This window comes from Crocodylus siamensis, chromosome 7 (assembly GCF_052110815.1).
Source record: "Crocodylus siamensis isolate JL-2025a chromosome 7, ASM5211081v1, whole genome shotgun sequence".
NCBI classification, from domain to species: Eukaryota; Metazoa; Chordata; order Crocodylia; family Crocodylidae; genus Crocodylus; species Crocodylus siamensis.
In genome coordinates this window covers 8,539,274-8,560,042 of record NC_143401.1, presented here as the reverse complement: position 1 = coordinate 8,560,042, position 20,769 = coordinate 8,539,274, and the positions used below count along the sequence as shown (strand labels likewise).

At 45.5% G+C, this 20,769-nt stretch overlaps 1 protein-coding gene across 2 annotated transcripts in view; it reads right to left on the bottom strand.

The window, feature by feature from the left end:
• The window catches only part of TFAP2E (transcription factor AP-2 epsilon), a 42,012-nt gene that overhangs the window by 3,352 nt on the left and 17,891 nt on the right, over nt 1–20,769 (bottom strand). For both annotated transcript variants that reach the window (XM_090057490.1, XM_090057491.1), the window contains exons 4-5: nt 6,437–6,665; nt 4,510–4,628 (exon numbers count right to left, since the gene is read on the bottom strand). In XM_090057490.1, coding sequence (XP_089913616.1) covers nt 4,510–4,628; nt 6,437–6,665 — 348 coding nt within the window. The remainder of the gene's footprint in view (nt 1–4,509; nt 4,629–6,436; nt 6,666–20,769) is intronic.

Here is a 20,769-nt window from a genome sequence, read left to right as displayed (position 1 = left end):
AGCATCCCCGTGGAAATAATCCGAGCTGATGGCAATTGATCATACCCAACACCCCAGTTAGGCAGACGGAGTTAATTTGACTTGCCCCCCTACAGCTCATACGCATTAGGCCATCCATCCTAATAGCATTAACCTAGTTCCCATCACTGTCTTCCCCAGCGCTGAGTCCTGTGGATGTGAAACCATAGTTTGGCCAGGGCATTTATGTTTCCCATATAAAACACCACGTTCTAATTTTCCTCCTCCTCATCACACACAGCAATCAATAATGACATCCTAGGCATAACGAAAAAAGGGGAAGAAATAAATTGGGAAGTCCTAGAAAATCAGAGTTGAAAGAGCTGACATAGCTACACATATATATATTGCAATATATGGGAAAACATCGCCAGTTTAGTCAAATAATCCACTGTGTCCATAAAAGAGGGGCTATGTTGTATAGCGATTAAAACAAGGGACAAGGAGTCAAGGTTTTTTGAGCTAATAACTACAGCCGGGCTTTCGAACAGTGGACACCCCGCTAGAGATGCATCAAAGAGATGCAGCTGACTGAAGATACCCAGAATTTTCTAAATATATGCTTAAAATGTCTGGCTAACCCAGGGCTTGTGGAGCTGGAGCTTCCTTCCCTACTGGAACAAACCAAGTGAAAGCACTAACAACTTTGTACGGGGCAGGAAAGCACACAGCAGCACTGGGCAAAGGCAACTGTTAAATTGGTTTCCACAGGTACACCCAATCCACCAAACCCTTCACAGATGGTGGTACTTCAAGCCCATAAACAGTCCCACTGAAGCTACTGAGACAGGATCCTAGATTATGCACTTTATTTTTATACTTTTTTTTTTAAGTGTCTAATGATATTTATGGACAATTAAAGTATAACCTCAGGTCCTGTGCCAAATTGCTGCAGGTGCCAGTCCAATGAAGTCTCCACCCAACATGCTAGGGAGTGGGAAGCTTTAACATCCTGGGCAATTCCAACCAAAGGCCTTTATTTCTACCGATCCTTCCTTGTGTCGCTCAGCTATTTCTAAAGTGTTCACCACTGCTCACTGCTACAGTGCTCACTGCAGTCATTGAGAAGCACAAAATGGAGACATGGAGGGAGCCATGGTGAAGTCCACTCCTCCTCTCTCAGCCTCTAGCATGCTTTGCTTCCTATTGATAAGAAAATGATGAGACTGGCTCAGGAGACCCCAGAGAGACAAATGTGAGACTGGGAAGTGACAGATGCTCAGCACAGAAAAATAAAGGACCTGAGTTCAGCTTGAAACAAAGATCTAGAAACCAAGCAAACTGCCCACCCGGTGCCAGCAAGCACCCTCCAAAACACTGCACAGTCCCACCTGTTTAATGCTCTCTCTCTTGCTTTTTTAGGAGATGCTTTTTATTGCCCAGTCTCACTTACCCCAGATACCCATTCTCTCTCCCTATATATATTTATGAACAGCTGTGCTTCAATATACAAAAATATCAGCACTCAAAAAACACCCCAGAAAAATGTTTTTAAAGAAAAATGAATAGAAGTTGAGAGACAGAGGGGAGAAAAATTAAAATAAGACGACAAATGCCCGGCAAAGAAGGGGCCTGGGGCATAGTGGGACAATCTAGTTTCTGTCTGCTGAATAATGACAAAGCAATAGCACCTTCCCCTGGGTGAAACATCTTCCAATACCGTAGCACTTATTTGCAGAAGGAAATCGTATCCATCAAGTGCACATGGCACCACTCTTTTATTTACTATGAGCTGGTAAGCAGTAACCAAAAAGTCAGCAGCCGTCTGAAATCAAAATGTGTATTTCTTCCTTCCCTCCTTTCTTTCCTTCTTTTCTTTCTTTTCTTTTAATGGAAATCAGCCTTTCATTCAGCATGAACCAACTGCCCTCAGTAACAACCTCCGCCTAATGAAGCGGGTCATTTAATTTGCTGCCAACAATGGAGATGATTTGCTATTCAGAAACTGCAGGCAGCTGCCTCCAGCACGCTGGGCCCAAATACAATGGATTCCGGAGCTAGAAGGGAGTTGGAGCCTGCGTTTCATTTGTCTGCTTCCCGTGTCCTTTTCTCCAAAGATGCAATGGCAACATCATCATTTCCATAGTGCAAAGGCTGGGAGGGGGGCTAATAAACACTTGGCTTTAAGCAGAGGATTTCATGCTTTAAGGCCAAGGCATGTGCAGCCTCACTTACCACTCAAAAACCATGCCTACAGCTTGGTCACCGGAGACTTTGTCTCCCGCTTCGCACCCTTAAAGGCAGTGTGATACCCGCACTGTGTCTCATTTGGGAACCGTACCTTGGCCTCTCACTGCAGGGTCACTGAGCCAACCGTAAGTACGTATTTAATGAACATACTGAGCAGTAGGGTATCACACATCCACTTATGATAGCATCTAGGTTGGGAACCGCATGTAACTTCTTTTAAAGGCTACACAAGGGACCCTGTCGAGATCAGCACCAGGCAGCTGCCTGAGTGCCAGTGTCGGCCAAGGCCCAAAATTTTCTGTAGTGTATTAAGTTGGTAAAATAAGTTTGTTTTGCTGCAATAAAAGGACTGTGAATACTTGTGATCCTTCCTTAAGAAGCATACTTGGGCCATGTTCAAGGTCCTTTTGTGTCTGCTTTTCAAGAACCTTCCTGTGACTGACTTTTACTTGCAATAATTCACAGAAGTGAATCTTAAGTTCACACACACAGATACTCCTAGACAGCGCCTTTCAAATGTGTGCTGAAAACTCGTTTGGAAGAGGTAAATTCATGCAATCAGAGAGCAAAAAGGATAAAATGTAAACCAGGTACAGTTAAGCAACCTGTGTCACTAGGTCTGCCGAGAGCACCGAGCAGCAACAGGAGGAAGTAGGCTGCCCACAGACAGTGGGGATCATCCCACTCCAGGGTGACTCCGGTTAGCGCTGAGAGGATCTGGCCACCCAGGCCAGGAAGCGTGGATGAGCCCAGGACAACTTCGGAGGCGGTGGCGCGAGGGGAAGGGACTACTCGAGCGGGGGTGAAGAGCCAGAACCTGCAGAATGAGCCTGGCTGATGTGGCAAGTGCAGCTCTGCTGCTGCTGCCCGCATGAGCTCCATGTATAGCACAGCCCAGGTCTTCTTCTTACTGCGAAGGAAACACATGGAAGAGCTCCTACTGCTGGGAGTGCATGTCCACAGGCTCCTTGGCCTGTGTCTGTGCCACATCTGTGGTGCAGCCAAGGGTGGCTGCCCCTGTCGCTGTGTGTGTGCTTCAAACCCAGGGCCGTGGCCATGAGGCTACTCTAGGGATGTCCCCACCCAGGAGTCATTGTGGAGACATCTACCTCCAGCAGGCTTGAGGTTCGGGGGGGACCCCTGGAGGAGCACTGCCTGTGCGATGGGCAGGAAGGGGTGGGTGGGGGCACTCAGGAACACTATGCTTGTGGTACAGACATCCCAGGTAAGACTAATACAGCACTGGTGGCATCACAGAGTGGCTGTCGCATGCCTCATACACTACTCGGTCTTTTGTCCCCTGTTAGAACTGGGTGAGCAGAGTGACCAGACTGCCCCACATCGGCTGCACCTACCACACGATCTCAAATGCCCATACTACTACCATGCAACATCACCCCTACCTGAGGTTGTTCTCCGACATGGCTGAGAAGGGCATGAAGACCATGACAGCTGCAGCTATGAGCAGAGCCCAGCCCCTCCTCACCAAGCTGCATCCTCAGTGTCACTAGTGAGAAGTGGGGAGCAGGGGTGGACATCCCTGCATCTCACATCTGGGGTCAGTGCTTTCTGGGGAAGCAGAGTTGGGTGTCACTCCTGCAGAGAGGTGTCTTCGGTTGGAGCAGGTGTGAGAGGCAAGTGCTTGAATCAACCCCAGGTCTTGACCTTCATAGCAAGGGCTCTCTTCCCAAAGCAGTCAGGGCTCTATCAGCTCATCATGCTGTTTTCGAGCCCCTGACACATTCCCCTACTGCTAGTATTGGAGGTGCAAGGTAGTAGGGATCCCTACACCTTCAAAAGCAAATTGTTACACCTTCAGGAGCAAACTGGATGCTTATCTTGCTGGGATCCTATGACCCCAGCTGACTTCCTGCCCTTTGGGTGAGGGGCTGGGCTCGATGATCTTCCGAGGTCCCTTCCAGCCTCAATGTCTATGAAATCTATGAAGCAACACAATTTGCATTTCAGATTTCAATGCTTCTCGTGTCCACATCCAGGGAGTATCATACTCAAAGACCCAGTTGCTGCATAGGACTGAAGCCATCAGACCCAATCTTGCTCATATTTGGGTGGTTTCTCCAAAGTCCATTCATGCAGAATCTCTTAGTTTCCAACAATTTCAGTGTTTCAGTGAAGACGGAGAACTGCATAATGGTGTCTCTAGTCTCTCGAGGTCTCACTCTGAATGAAGGATGGTCTTTTGCATAATTAGCTCTAAGCGCTCTGGCTTCTGAGAAGCTGCAGAGGACTTTGAATGGACAAAGTTTGTCATCTGAGGATGAACCAAAGAAAGACTCTTACCTTCCACAAGGGATGTCAGCAGAGTGACATTGGCAGCTTTACGCCTTCCTGCAGGGAGATTTAACCCGATTTTCTCTAATCTCTCTCTTAAACACCTTCCACCATTTTTTGATTTTGCCCTGAAAGAAGAAAGAAAAGGGGGGGGAAAAAAAGATTTTAACTGAAAGTTGGGTGATTTCATTTTTAATGTTGAAAGAAAAGCACCAAACTGCTGATCTCCAACTCATCGTAAGTTCATGGGACCATGCATTGGCAGATACATTGAGCTTCCATGAAACTCAACTGTAAGACCTACTGATAATAAACTATAAAGTTTGGTAGAATCAATAGTCTATACCAGTGGTCTCCAAACTTTTTTGATCGCACACGCCTATCAGTAAAAAATTTTTGAGCACGCACCCCCAATATATGTATATTTATATAAATACACATCTAAATAAAAGTTCTAATATTTTCTTCCCGCACCCCAATGGATCGTCTTGCGCACCCCACTTTGGAGACCACTGGTCTATATTACAAGCCACATTACAGTCCTTGATCCTTTGGTGGCCACAGACAGAAGCTATTGTTCATCAAAGGAATGGATCTAAGAATAAAAACAACCTTCATCCATTTACCAGTTTTATTGTTAACAACAGCAACCCCCAGAGATGCCTTTGTTTCAACTAAACAGTATCTCATTTAAATGTATGCAAGAGACATACAGGTTAATTTAGAAAGGAATATTTGAGCTGCAAGCTTCTAAGAATTTGCAAGGTAATGCTATTAATTACCAAAATATCCCTGTACATATAAGTGCAAGGAAACATGCTAAATGTGCTCTATGTTAAAGTTATTCTCAGAAAGTCCCACCTTCATCAAGAGTCAGCAAGTGCGTTTCTGGTACAGAAAACTTCATTGTAGGCTCCGGAGGAAGATATTAAAATTGACCATCATCCACAGCAAGTAGCAAAACACCTGGGCTCTTATCAAAATAACTGAATCCCACACCCCCACCACCTTTGTTGCCCTGAAAAGCAAGGGAGTGGGACTCCTCCGTTTCCCACAACTAGGCATATTACCAGCAGCAGAGCAGAACAAAATGTTAGCAGTGGAGGCTAGGATAAGGGCTCAAACTTCAAAACTTGTCCTTGGATTCAGCTGTTGAACACCTTGAAGTTTGGCGTGGCCCGTGAAAGGCTGAGAGGACAGCTGCAAAATATGAATCTGGATCTGATCTTTCCTAAATTCAGAAGTGTTAAGCCCTGGAGGTTTGCTTTGGCCTTTCTCTTGCGACATATCCTCCCATGACACCAGATCTGAGGAACCTGCAGGTCCGCATCTGAAGTCAGTGGGGCAATCGGAGAATCAGAGGATTGGTCTTCGAGGCCCCCTCTACATATTTTATCTATTACTCTGGGTCCCAGAAGCTGTGGGATGCTACCGTGATCTCCCAACAGTGTGGGGGGGGAGCACAGTGGCTGTGGTCTTCCAGCTATAGGGGTTCATGGGGTGCCCCCATGGCTGGGAGCCCTGCAGCAGAAGGGGCTCCTGGCCACAGACGCCTGCTTTTTGCCGGTGCAGGGGCATGGCAGGAGGTGCGACAGTTGGGATCATACATCAGATCCCGTTACACCTTTCCATGCATGTGCAGAAGGGGCTCAAGGGTCATTTAGTCCAACCACCTACTGAGACACACAATTCATCAAGTGTTACTTAGGCGGTAAGCTCTTTGAGCCAGAGCTTCTCCTTCTGTTTCGTGTCCATGCAGCACCTAATATCCTGGGGGCCCGGGCCATGACGGGGGCTTCTTAGGGCTACTACAGTGCAAATGAATATTATATACCGAAGACCTCTGAAATGGGACGAGCTCAGCTGCTTGCACTGACCTTGAGGAAGCAGAGGGAGAGAGAAAATCGGGGGGAGAAAAGCAAGACGTGAATTTTACCTCCTGAGGACTCCCCCAAGAAGAGAGGCATTGAGACACTCTGGCGGGGAGAGCCTTCTCTGCACTTCTCCAACCGTCACCTTGTACTTGGAGGTGGAGCTGAGAAGGGAGAGGCGGCCAGGCACCGAGCAGAAGACCTCGTTGGGATTTGTCACCCCTCCGATCAGACCGTCTTTGTTCATCGACAGGGCTGAGATGGTGGTGCCGTTTGCCTTCGAGGGGATGGGCACTGGAAGAAAAGGCAGAGGGAGAGAAGGGAATGTCACTGGAAGGGCCTAAAGTTAGAGGGGACCCCACACATGGTGATGCCCAGGGCCACTTGGGCAGCTTGCCACCGTTCCCCTTGTCACAAAGAAACACCACGTTCGTTTGGCCAGTCTTGCATGCCCCTCAGCAGGGAAATTATTGTCAGGGGTGTTTGATATCAGTGAAAACCACCCGACACCCACCAAAGAAAATGTCCTTAATTTAACACCTCTCCCACTCTTCTACAAATTCTAGACGTGGGGTTTTGGCTTCGTCTACTGGAGAGCGAAAGGCCAGCCACACATTCCCAGCCGGATGCAAGGCCAGCACCTCAGCTTCATGTCCTCTACGCTCCTTCACCACGCTTTGGATTTGGGTTTGGCATCAAGGAAGTATCCGTTCACAACACACAGACCTGGGTTCCCTTTCAGGATTTCCAAAAGTTATTTCTGAGATGTCGTTGGCACAATCACACAACACCAGGGAGAAGCAACAGGCATAGATAGGCTCTAGCTCTCCCCACACCAAGCTAGGAAACAACAAGGGCTGTGTAAAAGCCTGATCTGCAACCCAGTGAAGTCACTGAAAAATCATGCATTGACTGTTGCCCCCTCCCCTGTTTCATCATCGACCCCCGCAAACAATCCAGATCAAAGTGCCTTTTACTTAATGGAAAAAAAAGGTGATTAAAAGCAGAAAGACGGGCAGACAATGGTGAACAACAAGCATCATGCAGGGCCCGTGGCATTGCACAAGTGATGGAAGTGGCCCATTTTTCCAGATGTCACCTCAGTAAGAAACCTCCTTGGACCCCATAAAGCTTTACTGGTGAGAGCCACGGCTGAACTTTGTGCCAAAAGTCTTTGGCTTTTATATTTTGAAATTAATAACTGGCTTAACTGTGAAAAAGCAGGTTTTCAAAGCATCCATAGCTAACTACAAACACAATCGCTCCAGATCATTTAAGCCCTGGCATTCTTTGTGGTTACTGAGTAATGACTGCTCCATAATATACCTTCAAATAATACATGCGCCTAATAGTTAGATCAACAAGTAACAGGGTGAGATGTAGGTTTTATAAAGGAAATACACATGCCCAAAATGAAACAGCAAACCCCATATTTAATCCGAAAGGGTCAGTATACTGGGCCCATTAAGGGGTCTTACCATCACCATATTGTAAATACAGCTCAACAACTTGTTAGTGTGGCAATAAAAGAGCAGCACATGTTACATAAAAAGCTCATGGTTTTAAGGCTAAAAGATGAATGGAAATGAGCTAAGGTACATTAAGTTCCTTCTCAGCTTGAGACTCGGACCAAGTCAGGGGACCGAAGGGCAGGTCGCATGGGCTTCCATTCTGCATTCGACAGCCGAGGGAAAAGTGCTGACATTTGCTGCCCTTGGGAAAGTGGCTGATTAAGAGATTGTAAGGGATGGATGGTGGTCAAAATATTCAAGAACATCACTGTATAGGCTAGAAAAGCAGAGCTGCTTCCAGGCAGCAGCAGTCTTAGGGCTTTCTTTCACAATTATCCTCGGGAAAATTCCTAGAATAAAAAGTCAGAGCATGTTTTAAAAGTACCAGCATATCATTGCTAGGACATGCATCACTGCAGGTCCAGGCATCACTGTCTGTTTGGGCTTCATTGTAACATATATCATCACCCATCCCCAGAGAGCTGAGCATTACTTGCAGTTCCACCGGGGCTGTGTATCGTTCTGGATCCATGTGTTTCCATGCATTCATGTGTCAGTAAAGAGCAGTGGATGACTTGTAGATTCGTGTATCATCACACGTTTGTGCATCCCTGTAGTTTCATGCATCAATGCACGCTCACGCTTCACGCACCATTGGGCGGCTCTGTATGTTTGGGCCCGACTCCCCAGCCAGGCGGCACAGCAGACCTATGCATCACCACACCTGCACATGCCGCGACTTTGTTTTCCTGACTTCTGGGCGAAAATCTATTTGGAGCCGATGCAATTTAAGGTTGGAAACTACTGCAAAATTCACCTTAGCGATCCAAAAAATACAATACAGATGTGTGTTTGTGAGACAGCTCACAACGCAGTGACAGAGCACCTTGCAGGGAGGGCAGACACAGCGGTGCGTGGGGGTGCAGTGGTGGGTGGATGAATAATACGTGACACAGCCCTGACACATGCTGATGCACGACTGTCCAGTGACGCACGGAGCCATCACAACAGTTTCAAAACATGTGCTGACTCTTTAGGAATATGCACGCTGTAGAAAACAAATCCACCTACAGAGGATTAAAGCCAGACTCTGCCACTCCCAGAACCAATATTTTCAATTCCATCAACACCTCTCTGAATCCTGTAGGCGCTATTACAAGGAGAACCCACGGCAGACAATTATTTATAAGACCGATTTGTATTACAGTAGTGCCCAGAGGCGCTACTAGATCAGTAGGAGCGGAGATCAGGCCCCGCTGTGCTTGGTGCTGTATGTTAATACACGTAACAAGAGATAGTTCCTGTCCCTAAGAGAACTGCCACCTAAGTAACAAACCAGACAGAAGGGGGAAGGAGAAACAGAGGGGTCTGTAGTCACACAACAACACTGGGAATCAAGACTCAGCCTCTCGACTCCCATAGTAGTCCCCCTCCATTAGACTACCATACAATATAACTCAAACATAGCTACTTCTGCTGTTTCCTTTTTTCCTGCTTGTTTCAGCTGATCTGCCACTTCTTTGCCAAAATATACGGTAGGAGGGAGACAAGTTACTGTCAAAGCCTGAGAGTTTTGTTTCCTTGGGAATCAAAATTACCGGGCATCATCCAAGCAAACCAAAAGTCTGCTGTGATCTTTAGTTGCCGTCTCCCTGCTTCATAGAGGTTAGGGGCTGGAAGGGACCTCCCAAGATCATCAGGTCCAGCCCCCCTGCACCTGGGGAGGAAAGACCGCTGGGGCCCCACAAGGTGTGTGTCAAGATGTTTTTTAAAGATCTCCAGGGTAGGTGACAGTATCACCTCTGGGGGCAGAGTCCAGTCACTCCAATCGTAAAGAAGTTTATCCTTATGTCCAGTCCGAATCGATCTTCAATCAGTTTGTGTCCGTTGTTTCTTGTCTTCCCCTAGGGTGCCTTGGTGAACAGATGCCCCCCCTGGCCCTGATGTGCGCCCCTTATAGGCTGCCACCAAGTCCCCTCTAAGTCATCTTTTCTCCAGGATGAGCAGCCCCATGTCAGCAGGGCAGCCTCTCCTCGTATGACCTCTAACCGTGCACATGGCCCTCCTTTGGACTCTCTCAAGCTTCTCCACATCCTTCCTGAAGTGCGGCGCCCACAACTGGATGCAGTACTCCAGCTGTGGCCCCACCCAGGCCTGTTCCCACAAGCATCCAGGGGCTAGAACGCCCGAGCCAGCCCAAATGAAACCACCAGAGCCTGCGCACGCGGGGCCGGCAGCAGGAAGCTGTATGTGCACTAGCACCGAGCGAACCCGCACCCTAGTGTAGCTTGCAAGAACAGAGATGAATGCATGCATATGACTGACCCCTCTGGGAAAGCAGAGTTAGGCTAAGCAAACAGTACTTTTAGGGTGTCATCCGTGACCCCAGTGAAGTGCGCACGAGCACTGCAGCAAAGCTGAAGACTCCACTGTGAAGCAGGGTTTGAACTGCAAGATGCCTGGGCTTCTGTGAATTGAATGGTGGTAACATAAATAGTCATTCTTGCCTCTCTGGGAAGTATTTGATTACTCTTTGAGCTGAGCAGCGGTGGTGCCCTGCTGCATGGTTTGGATGCAAATCTGAGCCTGAACTTCCCCAATATTCTGGAGCATTTGCCTCCACGGGGCTCAGCATGGACACTGTGAATATAAATGCCATGCACTTTGTATTACATTGGGTTCTTTTTTATAAAGTCCTGTTGATTTAGATGCAATCTGGTTTTCTATGTATAGGCCTTATTCTTATTTAGCCTCAGTAAGCAATAGATATACATAGCCAGGGGTTAATTGTCCCCATTATTTAAAGACAGGCTTATAAATATGGGGAGGCAGGTAGCACTTTGGTGGGCTTAGCTGTCTGCTTTTGCATTTTATAGAAAAACTGTATTTCAACAAGAAGCTGGAATAAAGTGATTCATATCTATACATCCCCCCGACACTGCTCACCTCTGCAATGAGGTCTATATAAACTCACCCAGTTCCTGGTAAAGGAAGAGTTAAAATGCTCTTCACTAATAGAGGAGTCACCACGGGCAGGCGTTTGCTCTCTCCATTGCAATGCTTGCCCAGGGTTCTGCTGGGGTGAATTACCCCTAGGAGGAGAGCTATAAAGGCAGATCACTGCTTGGTTTTTCTTCCTGGGCTGTCCGAGTTTAGGTTCAGTTGGGCTAGGAAAGCACCAGGTGATCAGATTTAGCTTAGTGAATGCCAGCTTGATGTGCCAGAGTCTTTAAGGCTATGGAAATAAAAGGGGATGAGGTGAGCAGGGAACATGCTAAGGCATGGCTAGGTGGCACTGTCTGTTTAGCTTTCGCCTCTTCGTGTTTGAGTTCTGCACCCCTGGCTCAGCTGCTGTTGCCTGGCATGTTTCAAGTGACATTTTATTGACTGATAATAGTAACCTCCTAGGAAAGCTTGAAGCCCGATTCCTTCCTGACATGTCTCCCTTCACTACAGGTTGCTGCTATTATTATTAATAATAATAATAATAATAATAACAACAATAGTATAATCACTGAAACAGTTCCCATTTTGCTACCAAGTAGCATAAAGAAACAACCCCTGCCTCAGATGGCTTGCAGACTACACGGTAGGTGAATGAAGGTAGAGTACACACTGACAGTAGATGCAAGTACACGTCCAGACATCAGCAGTCTACTGTCCTGCCAGTGCTAGGTGACAGCAATTAGTAAGCACCATGACAGAAGTATGACATAGAGACAGATTTAAAAGTGGGAAGCTTTTGTGCTGGCATAGGAATAAATTGTGTTGTGGGGGGGCACTGAGCTTTGCCTGTGCACCTTTTTAAATGTAGGGTCTTCAAGGCCAGAAGTGACATGGTATCATTAATAAATGATGTTTCTTGTATGCTGGATGTACCCAGAGGCCCCACTGAGGACAGCCCTATTGTGCAAGGTGCTGTTGTAGTAGTAAGCATCTGTCTGTCACCTGAGACAACAGAATTAGGTCGAGTGAGACGCCAGGTCGCTGAATGTAATCTTCACTTGAAAATCAAGTGAAGCTGGAGTGACCTCTCCAGGGTGCAAAAGCCTGGGCAGTGTATATGGAGACACTGAGCTGCCCATATGTTAGTGTCCGCCTCTCAGCCTTGCTGGTTTCATTCAGAGGAAAAGCGGGTGCCGGCACATTTGGAACCAGGTGGGCTGCAGGAGCTACCAGAGCAAAGGAGATCACCCATTAGTCTGTCTATCGGCCCTTCAAGGTATTGTACACACACATAAAAGGGACAGAAGCTGTTGCTCTTTGGTGCTTCAAATGTAAGCTGGTAAGGGTGGCAATGGGCAATATTATCACCTCCATTTCACACAGGGGGAACCGAGGCCCAGAAGGACTACGTGACTTGGCTAATGTCATGCGGAGACTCTAGGACAGATCTAGGTGTGGGCCCAACCCAGAGGCTGCTGCTACCATTTGTGGCACTCATGCTGCAGGTTGGCCACCCCTGACTTGACCCAAATCTTTTGAACCCCAGTGCTTTAATTGCAAGGCTACCCTCCCTCTTAAATACACCAAAAAGATCTCTGAAACTAATGGTGCAGTCTCGTCACTGAAGGAGATGCACCCGTGCAATGTTTGTGCTGTAGGACACGCTGCCTGGAAAGATGGCAGAGACTCCGCAGCATGTCTCACCTGTGCTAGAAAATGGCTGGGAATAAGGAGAAAAGTCAGTGATGCTGCAGTCACACAAGTTAGGGGAAATATCCCAAGACTTCTCAGGAGGAAGAGTGTCTTTAGAATAAAATAAGATCAATCAAGCTGTGTCTCTGCCTGAGAGACAATAAATTAGCTTTTGCATGAGAGGCCCAATATCATCTTGTCCTTGCTGACGGGCCACCATAGGGTGCTGCAATTCTGATCCCTGCGTTTTACATAGAGAAACTGAACATTTAGGCAAAGTGTCCTGCAGGGTAATTATTAACTGTGAGAAAGGCCCAAGAGGCGGGGGGGGGGGGGGGAGGAGAGGATGTCTTAGTCCATTTCCCCTGGGCCTCTTGGCCAGCATAGGATTGTCCCCTCCAATGACCCCCCAGTCTTTCTCAACAGCCCCCTGGGAGACTAATCCAGAGGCTGCTGGATTGTACAATGCAGAAACGTTCCCCAAGATCCAGCCTATTCAGCTCTATCCCGCCGTTCCTCCTTCAACATGCTCTCTCTTGCTCTGCATTTATCACATCCAGCCCCATAACTGCTGGGTGTACTTGCTGTGTTCCCTAAACTGAAGAAGTGAGGAAACTTTCTGTCCTGGCCAACTCTGAAATTTGAACTCAGGACCTCCCATAGTTAAAGCTGGAATTGTGTTCCTAGCTTATGGAGGGATCAGGAGGAGGAGGGTACGGCTATGTAGTGAAGGTGCTCAAAATGCCCATGTTGAAGAGGAAAACTAAAAACTGTGCAGGAATAGGACTACGCTAATACAGTTCCCTTTGATGGTTTTAAAGCACTTTACCCATTGATCATTCTTAGCACAGCACCGGTAGTGTCTGCACAGATCAAGTACTGCATCTCTTTAACTTTTATGAGCCCCACGTGATGTGTCTAAGTACTATCCCAATTTCACATTTAAGTAAACTTAGGAAGAGATGGGTAAAATAAATTACCCAAAATGAGACAAGTGATGATCACCAACAGAATGAAACCCAGGAGTCCAGCTTCCCAGACTGCTGCTCTAATCACACGGCCATCGTGTAAACACTTTTCTGCAATAAGGACATATTTTTATAAGCAGTCAGACTTATTTTCCCCCAGTAGTTAAAAAAAAAAAAAAAAAAAAAAGGTAGATTCTGTAGAAAACATGTCTGTGCACTATTTATACAACCCCAACCTTGCTTTGAAATGATAATGTCATGAAATATCAGGTTATTATTTTTCAACTGTTTCATCCTGTGTCATCATCATTTTTTGCTAATTAAATTTAGCCATTAAAAATGCTGGCACATCAGTAATGTATCTTGACTCGAGGGTGGATGTGGGGCAACAATTTGCATTCCTGTTTCTATTGCATTAGGTCACCAGGTGTATTCTGTCAGGCACGGCTCAAGATCTCTTTGTCTGCTTAGTATCCCAGGGGAGGCACCAGTTGCTACACGTTGCACACTTTGTGCGTGTGGTGAACAACAGTGTAAACAGGACCATAAAAATCCCACTTGAGTGACCAGCTGGGAGACTAGGTTGCAGGTGCACACAGCTTTGTCTTGCCTTTGAACAAGGAAAGCCTGAGATTAATCATTAGAAATGCCTTGCTTTTTGCACCAGCTTTGTCATGCTGTTGTAACTGGGATGGTTCAGGGAATACGGGCTGACTCAGACCTTTTCTCTCCCCTGCACCCACCTTGGGTGTGACTGTCTGTCTGGGACTGCAAAACTTGCACAACTGAGACAGCCCCATTAGTCTGAAATGAGATTTTGGTGCTAAGGCAGCGAGTTTTCAAAAAGTATCCCAGTTTCTAAGAGGTCTGCCATCTCTCACTTCTTTTAAAGGGGTTGGACGCATTTTTCTCACCCTGTACTCAATCCTCCTCCTGATTCTTGCCCTGATGAAACGTCTATAAACCCAGAAACGTGGCAATGTGGTCTGGTGACAAATGCTAGGCGTCAGGATTCCTCAACTCTGTTTCCAGCTCTGCCACTGCCTGGCTGTGCTGCACGCCACAACTCATTTCCTTGGTGTGCCTGGGTTTCCCCATCTGCAAAATGGGGATAATGACACAGGCCTTGGAGGGGTGTTACGATGCTTAATTCAAACTTGCTAAGTGATCCCTGGATTAAAGTGTCCCCAGGTGAAAGTGCTAGGGTGAGAGACGTAGCCAAAAGGAACAGATTGACTCTTTGGAGAGAGAGACAGGTGGGAGCTGAAAGGCAAACCCTAAACGCATAAGGAGAAGGTCACACTTCCAGTGTGATGGTGCTGCGGGGTTTAAGACGCAAAGCGATGCAGGAGCCTGGATTCGGTGCTGAGCCTCTTGGGGGGTAAGTGAGGTGGGCCGAGGGAAAGGCAGCTCCAAGTCATCTTGGTATCTTCTGAGATACCGAGGCTAAGCAGAGGGGAGGCACAGTTATACTTATACAGCACCTCATTAAACTTAAGAGCTCCAGGGGCTGCTCTTACGCCAGCTTCTCATCCCAAACACCAGGAATACGAACCTCCTCGCTCACACTTCCTCTTCCCATCCCAGCTGGCTGGGATGCCTTCTTGCATTCACCAGAGGCCATCTTGGCTTGCTGCCTGCCTTCTTTACACTGCTGAGAACCAAATCCCACTCTTACTTCTGCTCTGCCTGTTCTGCCATGTGGTCTTCATCACGAAGGGAAGGCGGATCGTATGATGAGGTATGCACGCACGCATGTATAGGGCCTATACGATAAACTTGCCCCCTTCGGCAAGAGTGGAGGGAACAAGAGCCAGGATTCTCACTTTGCCTACGGCAGTGTTGAGAAAATATCTTTCTGTATTCACTTCAATATCTCAACCCCTTCCTCTACAGCATCTGCATTCACTGTTGACTTTCCTCAGCCTCCCATAATGAAGAGTACATACATCACACTCCCAGCAGCTGAGAGCTGTGCGTGTCACCTTACAAGATGCAAGCCAATTCTTCCTTGCACCCTAGGCTTGACGGGGAAGTTTTCTTTTTCAGGTCGCTGGAAATGATTTAGATATTGCTCATCCTCCGGGTTGCACGAACCTCGGTGGAAACCCTTCTGGATCGGTCGCAGGTGAGGCAGAGCAGGGCTGAGCAGTGTTTATAAAAGTTATGAACTGGGGCTTACAAGGCACAGCAGAAAGAAAGGAGAGGAGAGAAGCTTGATGTTAGCTCCGGGCCAGGGAAGCATCCAAAGTCTTGCTAATTTATATGAACATCCTGTTTCTCATGAACAATCAACACTAAGTAAACCATGAGAAACTCTGCAGAGCCAATGAACTAGATGGATGCAGAACTAGTGCAGCATGGAAAAGTAAGGCCATCTGTGTTTGCAAAACTTGGCTGGAGATCTCCCAACATTAGGAAGCTCACACACACAGTTTTTGGTGCTGGTTGCAACTAGGAATCTTGCACGCCTGGAAGCTTTTACTTGGTAAATATTTCCAAGAAGAGCAGAGAGCAGCCAGGAAGGGGAGGGAAAATGGATCCAATGGGTTCCATCAAGAAGTAAGAAAGAAAGGGTTGAGGGGAATGTCCTACTTGCACTGACTAGTTTGTCCCTTTAAACCAAGCCCGACATCTATTACAATGGAGACATCTCTCTATCCACAATCCCTGGTGTGCATTAAGCATGAGATTTCCTCTCTCAGCGATGGGTTAAAACTGCTAATAGATTTGCAACCCTGTGGGTCTCTTGCCTTTGGAGTTACCATTCATTCAGCCTTTATCATCTTCAGCGTGTCTTGCTTTTGTGACAATGACATTCCACCTCCAAGCGCTCATGGTGCTCTTGGTCTTTGCAGCAAGTAGGTATTTTAGCTTGTGAATGTACAAAACACTTAGTAGTGCTAGGATCTCAAAATCCCACTTTCTTATCTGACCAGATGTTGTTCATGAGGACAAATCAATTGATTTTTAGTGCACGTTTGAAAATGGAAATCCGTAACAGCACAGGAAATTTCTGCCCTTGTTGTTTCATGAGAAAATTTTATTCTTAGCCCCTGGCACGCCTTCACAAGAACTTGAGAAGTAAACTGGACTGGAGGGAGGGAGTCTCACAACCTTAGCTGTGGCATTTCTCAGGATTAAATGTTTCCCCTTTTTACCCTGTATCTGACATTATTCCATGGATAAACTGTTCTGACGAGGAGAAATCAAGAATCAGTCAATTTTACTAAAAGTTTTGACCTAGACCAGGTGATCTACCAGGAAAACGTGTGTAAATCTTGAATTAGGACTCAGTTCTGCCTTGCTCACAGCCCTCCTATATTTGATTCCCTCACACATCTGAGCCTGCAAGATGCTTGCAAACTGTAATTTTTAAAGTATCAATTTAAAAAAATCTCTATAAAGTTGTAAAATGGGCAGTTAACACTGCGTTGTTGCCAGTTTCTGAACGTAAAGGATCATATCAAGTTGCAGAACTAGCATCACACAATTTCTGTAGCTAACCACTGAGGCAGGTACATTTTGAGGGTCAGATATTCACTCTTTATAACAAAATGCTCTCAAGGGATAAAATATTTTAACCAAAAAAAGAATGCAACTTCTTATTCACTTTAAACCCATTTGAGAAATGTGTGATCTGCTTGCAAATGATTTCAAGCAAAAACAAATAGCAGGATTTGAAAACTAAACTGGTTATACCAAGCTATTCATTCAGCTTTGTCTCCAACCAGAACACAGGAGGTGAAGGATGAAACAAGTCATGGGGGAGATGCAAATCGTTAAATTCCACCTTTCCTACAAGCCTGTTTTCCTCTTTTCTCCAACACATACCTCTCGAACACTAAGTCTCAATCACGTGTGCAAGAGAATCAGTGCTAAAGCTTGGATTGTGTTCCAAAGATATATTTAAGGAAACCTGCACAGGAGGTTTCCTACCTCTGTAAAGCAGTCTCTTTCAGTTTAAGCGCAGATCCAGAAAGTATCCTTAGGTAGCTAGATCTGATTTCTCTCTCATTAGTTATACACCCATCAACTCTAATGAAGTTCCTATGCTTTTACAACAGTCCAAGTGAAGGTGAATCGGGCACATCCCCTGAAGTTCTGCTCGTCCTGTAAAAGGACACCAGCACTGAGTCACTTCTCCTCATCACTCCTTTGAGCGGTTGTTTAAAACTAGTTTCACAATATGTTAGAGAAGTCTAAAATCGGCACCACTTGTGTAATGGAGTTCAGCCTCCTGCATCAGAGTCGGAAATGCGCAGCAGTTAGAGCAGGGGTCTGCTCCTGGGCGCGCTTCCCTGGAGTGAAGTGGAGCGCTGCGTAGGTCACTTAGGCTGCCGCTGCCTCCCTTGCCACGTGGGCAAGCAGAGGGTGGCTTTCTTTGATCGGCGTTTCTTAAGCAGCTTCTGATGAAAATTGCAGAGCATTTCTGTTGTCCCTTGGGATGTGTCTTCAGTGTTAACTCGGTCTGAATGTCCGCGACTGTACAGTGTATAATGCAAATACACAAATGCAGAAGTGTTGGCATGTAGGTGTGAGCAAGAAGCAACACTCCTGCCATAACTTTAAAAGCCCTTCTTTTCAATCACAAGGTGCTTCAGAGTTCAGCTTGTTCAATTTCCTGGTTTCAGCAGGGAGGTATTTATTGATAGACAGAGAAGCAGGTCAGTGCCATCAGCTATATTTCAAACCCACAGTCTGTAATTATCCTTCCTTCCCAGAGGGGATTATACAGGTATTTTCTTTATCTTGAATGCACAACCTGAACCAAGTCCCCATGTCAAAGAGCCTCTCTAGGAAATGCTGTAATCGGTTTGGAGGTCTTTTCAAATGGAAAGATTGAAAGAATCTTGTTTTTTTATCTTTGGGCTTTCCAGATTGCTGGGTTCTGATAGGCAAATGGAACTTGAGTTTCTCAAAGGATAATAAAGGTTACGGGCATACGGGCTAGAAGCCTTCAAACTATTCCCAAAAGCAAGCAAACTGGAAGAAATCCTGGGCTTAAGCAAGAGCTCTATATTTATATTCTGTTTCCAAATACAAATCCATGGAACAGGTTATGAACAAAAACCCTGGGGTAACCACACATTAAACATGTTTGGCTGTATTCAGATTGAAGTTCCCTTGCAATTTAAATGAGTATCGGACTCCTGTTTGCATCCGTCTCTAACCTGTCTGCTATTGCTGCCCAGGCTCAGACAGATAGCTGCCAAGTTCCAGGGCAAATATGGGGGCAGATCTGTAGCAAGTTTCTAATCAGCTTGCCATGTTTATTAGAGCAATTCAGTATTTGTTGGACTGAAAGGTGCTAGTTAAATTAAGTTCAGAATGAACCCAAGTATCGTTGTCTTGTTTCTTTAGCACAACAGCCAATCAAGTGGGTAAATAATTAGTCAAACGTAAGGGTAAAAAAAAAACAAAAAACCTCTTTTATCTTCAGGGAAACCGGGATGAACAAGTTATTCGCTATGAATAATTCTAGGTAATGAATTTTGTCACCTTTTAAGTTCATGAATTGTTTATGAATACATCACAGATTCTCCAAAGTATTTGTTCTCCAGAATCATTCACGATTCCTGCAGAACATTCACAAACCGTTCCCTGCCCATATCACAATTTGCACTTCCTTGCTTTAGCTTTGAATCCTGTGGCTCGCTTTGAAAGCCATGTGGCATTGTTTTGGTTCCCCGATTGGGTGACTTCTCACAGCCTTAATTGTAAATGTTACAGTTGGAAAATCTATCTTAAAAATCAGCAAAAAAATAAGACAGCAATTAAAAAACAAAAAAACCAGCAAATATTTAAAGTCAAAATTCATGTTTTCCCAAAGAAAATCAGAATACTCAAGTTTTTTGTAGATGGTGTATATAAAAGGGATACCGATATATTCCAATCAAAATATGCTTTCAAATGTCAGTGAATATTTGCAGATTAATTTTTCCACCACTTATTCAGTTCTAAAAATAACTGGTGTCAGAGCAGTGTCTTAGGCACGCGGTACTGTCTGCTCGCTGCAGTGGACAGTGCTGCAGTTTTCATCTTTGCCTTCACTGTTGAAAATGCAGAGTTTAATCCCTCCAATTTAATTCAGTCAATGTACCCCGCTAATTAACTACAATTTTCCTTAAGTCATGAAAACAAACCTCCTCATGGTAATGTCAGCAAAACTTTTTTTTTTTTTAAATTGACTTCAATTATTCCCAGCTCCCTATAATTCAATAGCCACTGCCTGTTTTCATATATAATATTTAATGTTTCACATTATAGAAAATATATAGACATTTGGAAAGGCATGCAAAAGAAAATAAAATGGCAAGTAGAAAAGAATAAAAAGATAAATGGAGGCTTGAGAGTCCCTGAAAGTTTCAATGAAAGGGATTTGATGTTGGAGTTGTGTGCTGATGACAAAGTTTTTGACCAAATATCAACCTACCAGCCTAGTTTCAGACGTGTAACACAGTAGCAAATGCTTTCATACATTCACACACACTCCTCCATTCTGCCCTGTAGCATTAAGCATCACAGGTTTATTCATTTAGCAGTACAAACTCCCATTACATTTTGGCAAACAGTATATGGAATCTTTATGTGTTTAAACAGTATAATCCATTTTACAGTGATATGCTTGAGAGGTTTTCACTGTATTCCCTCTAGAAGCGCCCGAATTTGTGCGGCTTAGATCTACATAATCTAAAAGGGGAGAACAAAGATGCAGTGTCTTTTAGAAATGGCTGTGGATCCTATGTAAGCCATGTTCATGTTGCTATCAATTTGTTAAAATGTATTTAGATTATTGAAGGGCAAAAGACCCTTCAGCGAAGATTAGACTTGAATAATAATAACAATAAAAAAAAAATACTTCTCTTCATGTAGAACTTGTTGCCAATCCACAGAATATTTGGGGAGGGTTTTAATTTGAGCTTCAAACCACAGTAATGTAAATATGTCACTCCACCTGCCATTTTGGAGTCATGGAGTAGCCTGAGGATAGCTCAAGGGGAAAAGACACTAGTAACCCAGTGCCACAGTGGAAAGACTTGCTTTTTCCAGTCCAAAAGGTGCCTTGGATTTTTAAAAGCCTGCACGTTGGCAAAATCACAGGGGATTCCTGATATTTTGCAGTATAACTGATACCTTACTTAAAAAGAGGAGCATTCTTTCTTTACAGAGCTATTAAGCTGCCACAATTTGCACGGTTTGGGATTCTAGACATATCATAGAAATGCACACTGCAAAAAAAACTTCCAGCGCAAGAGTGCAATGCTCTAGAAGTTGGCG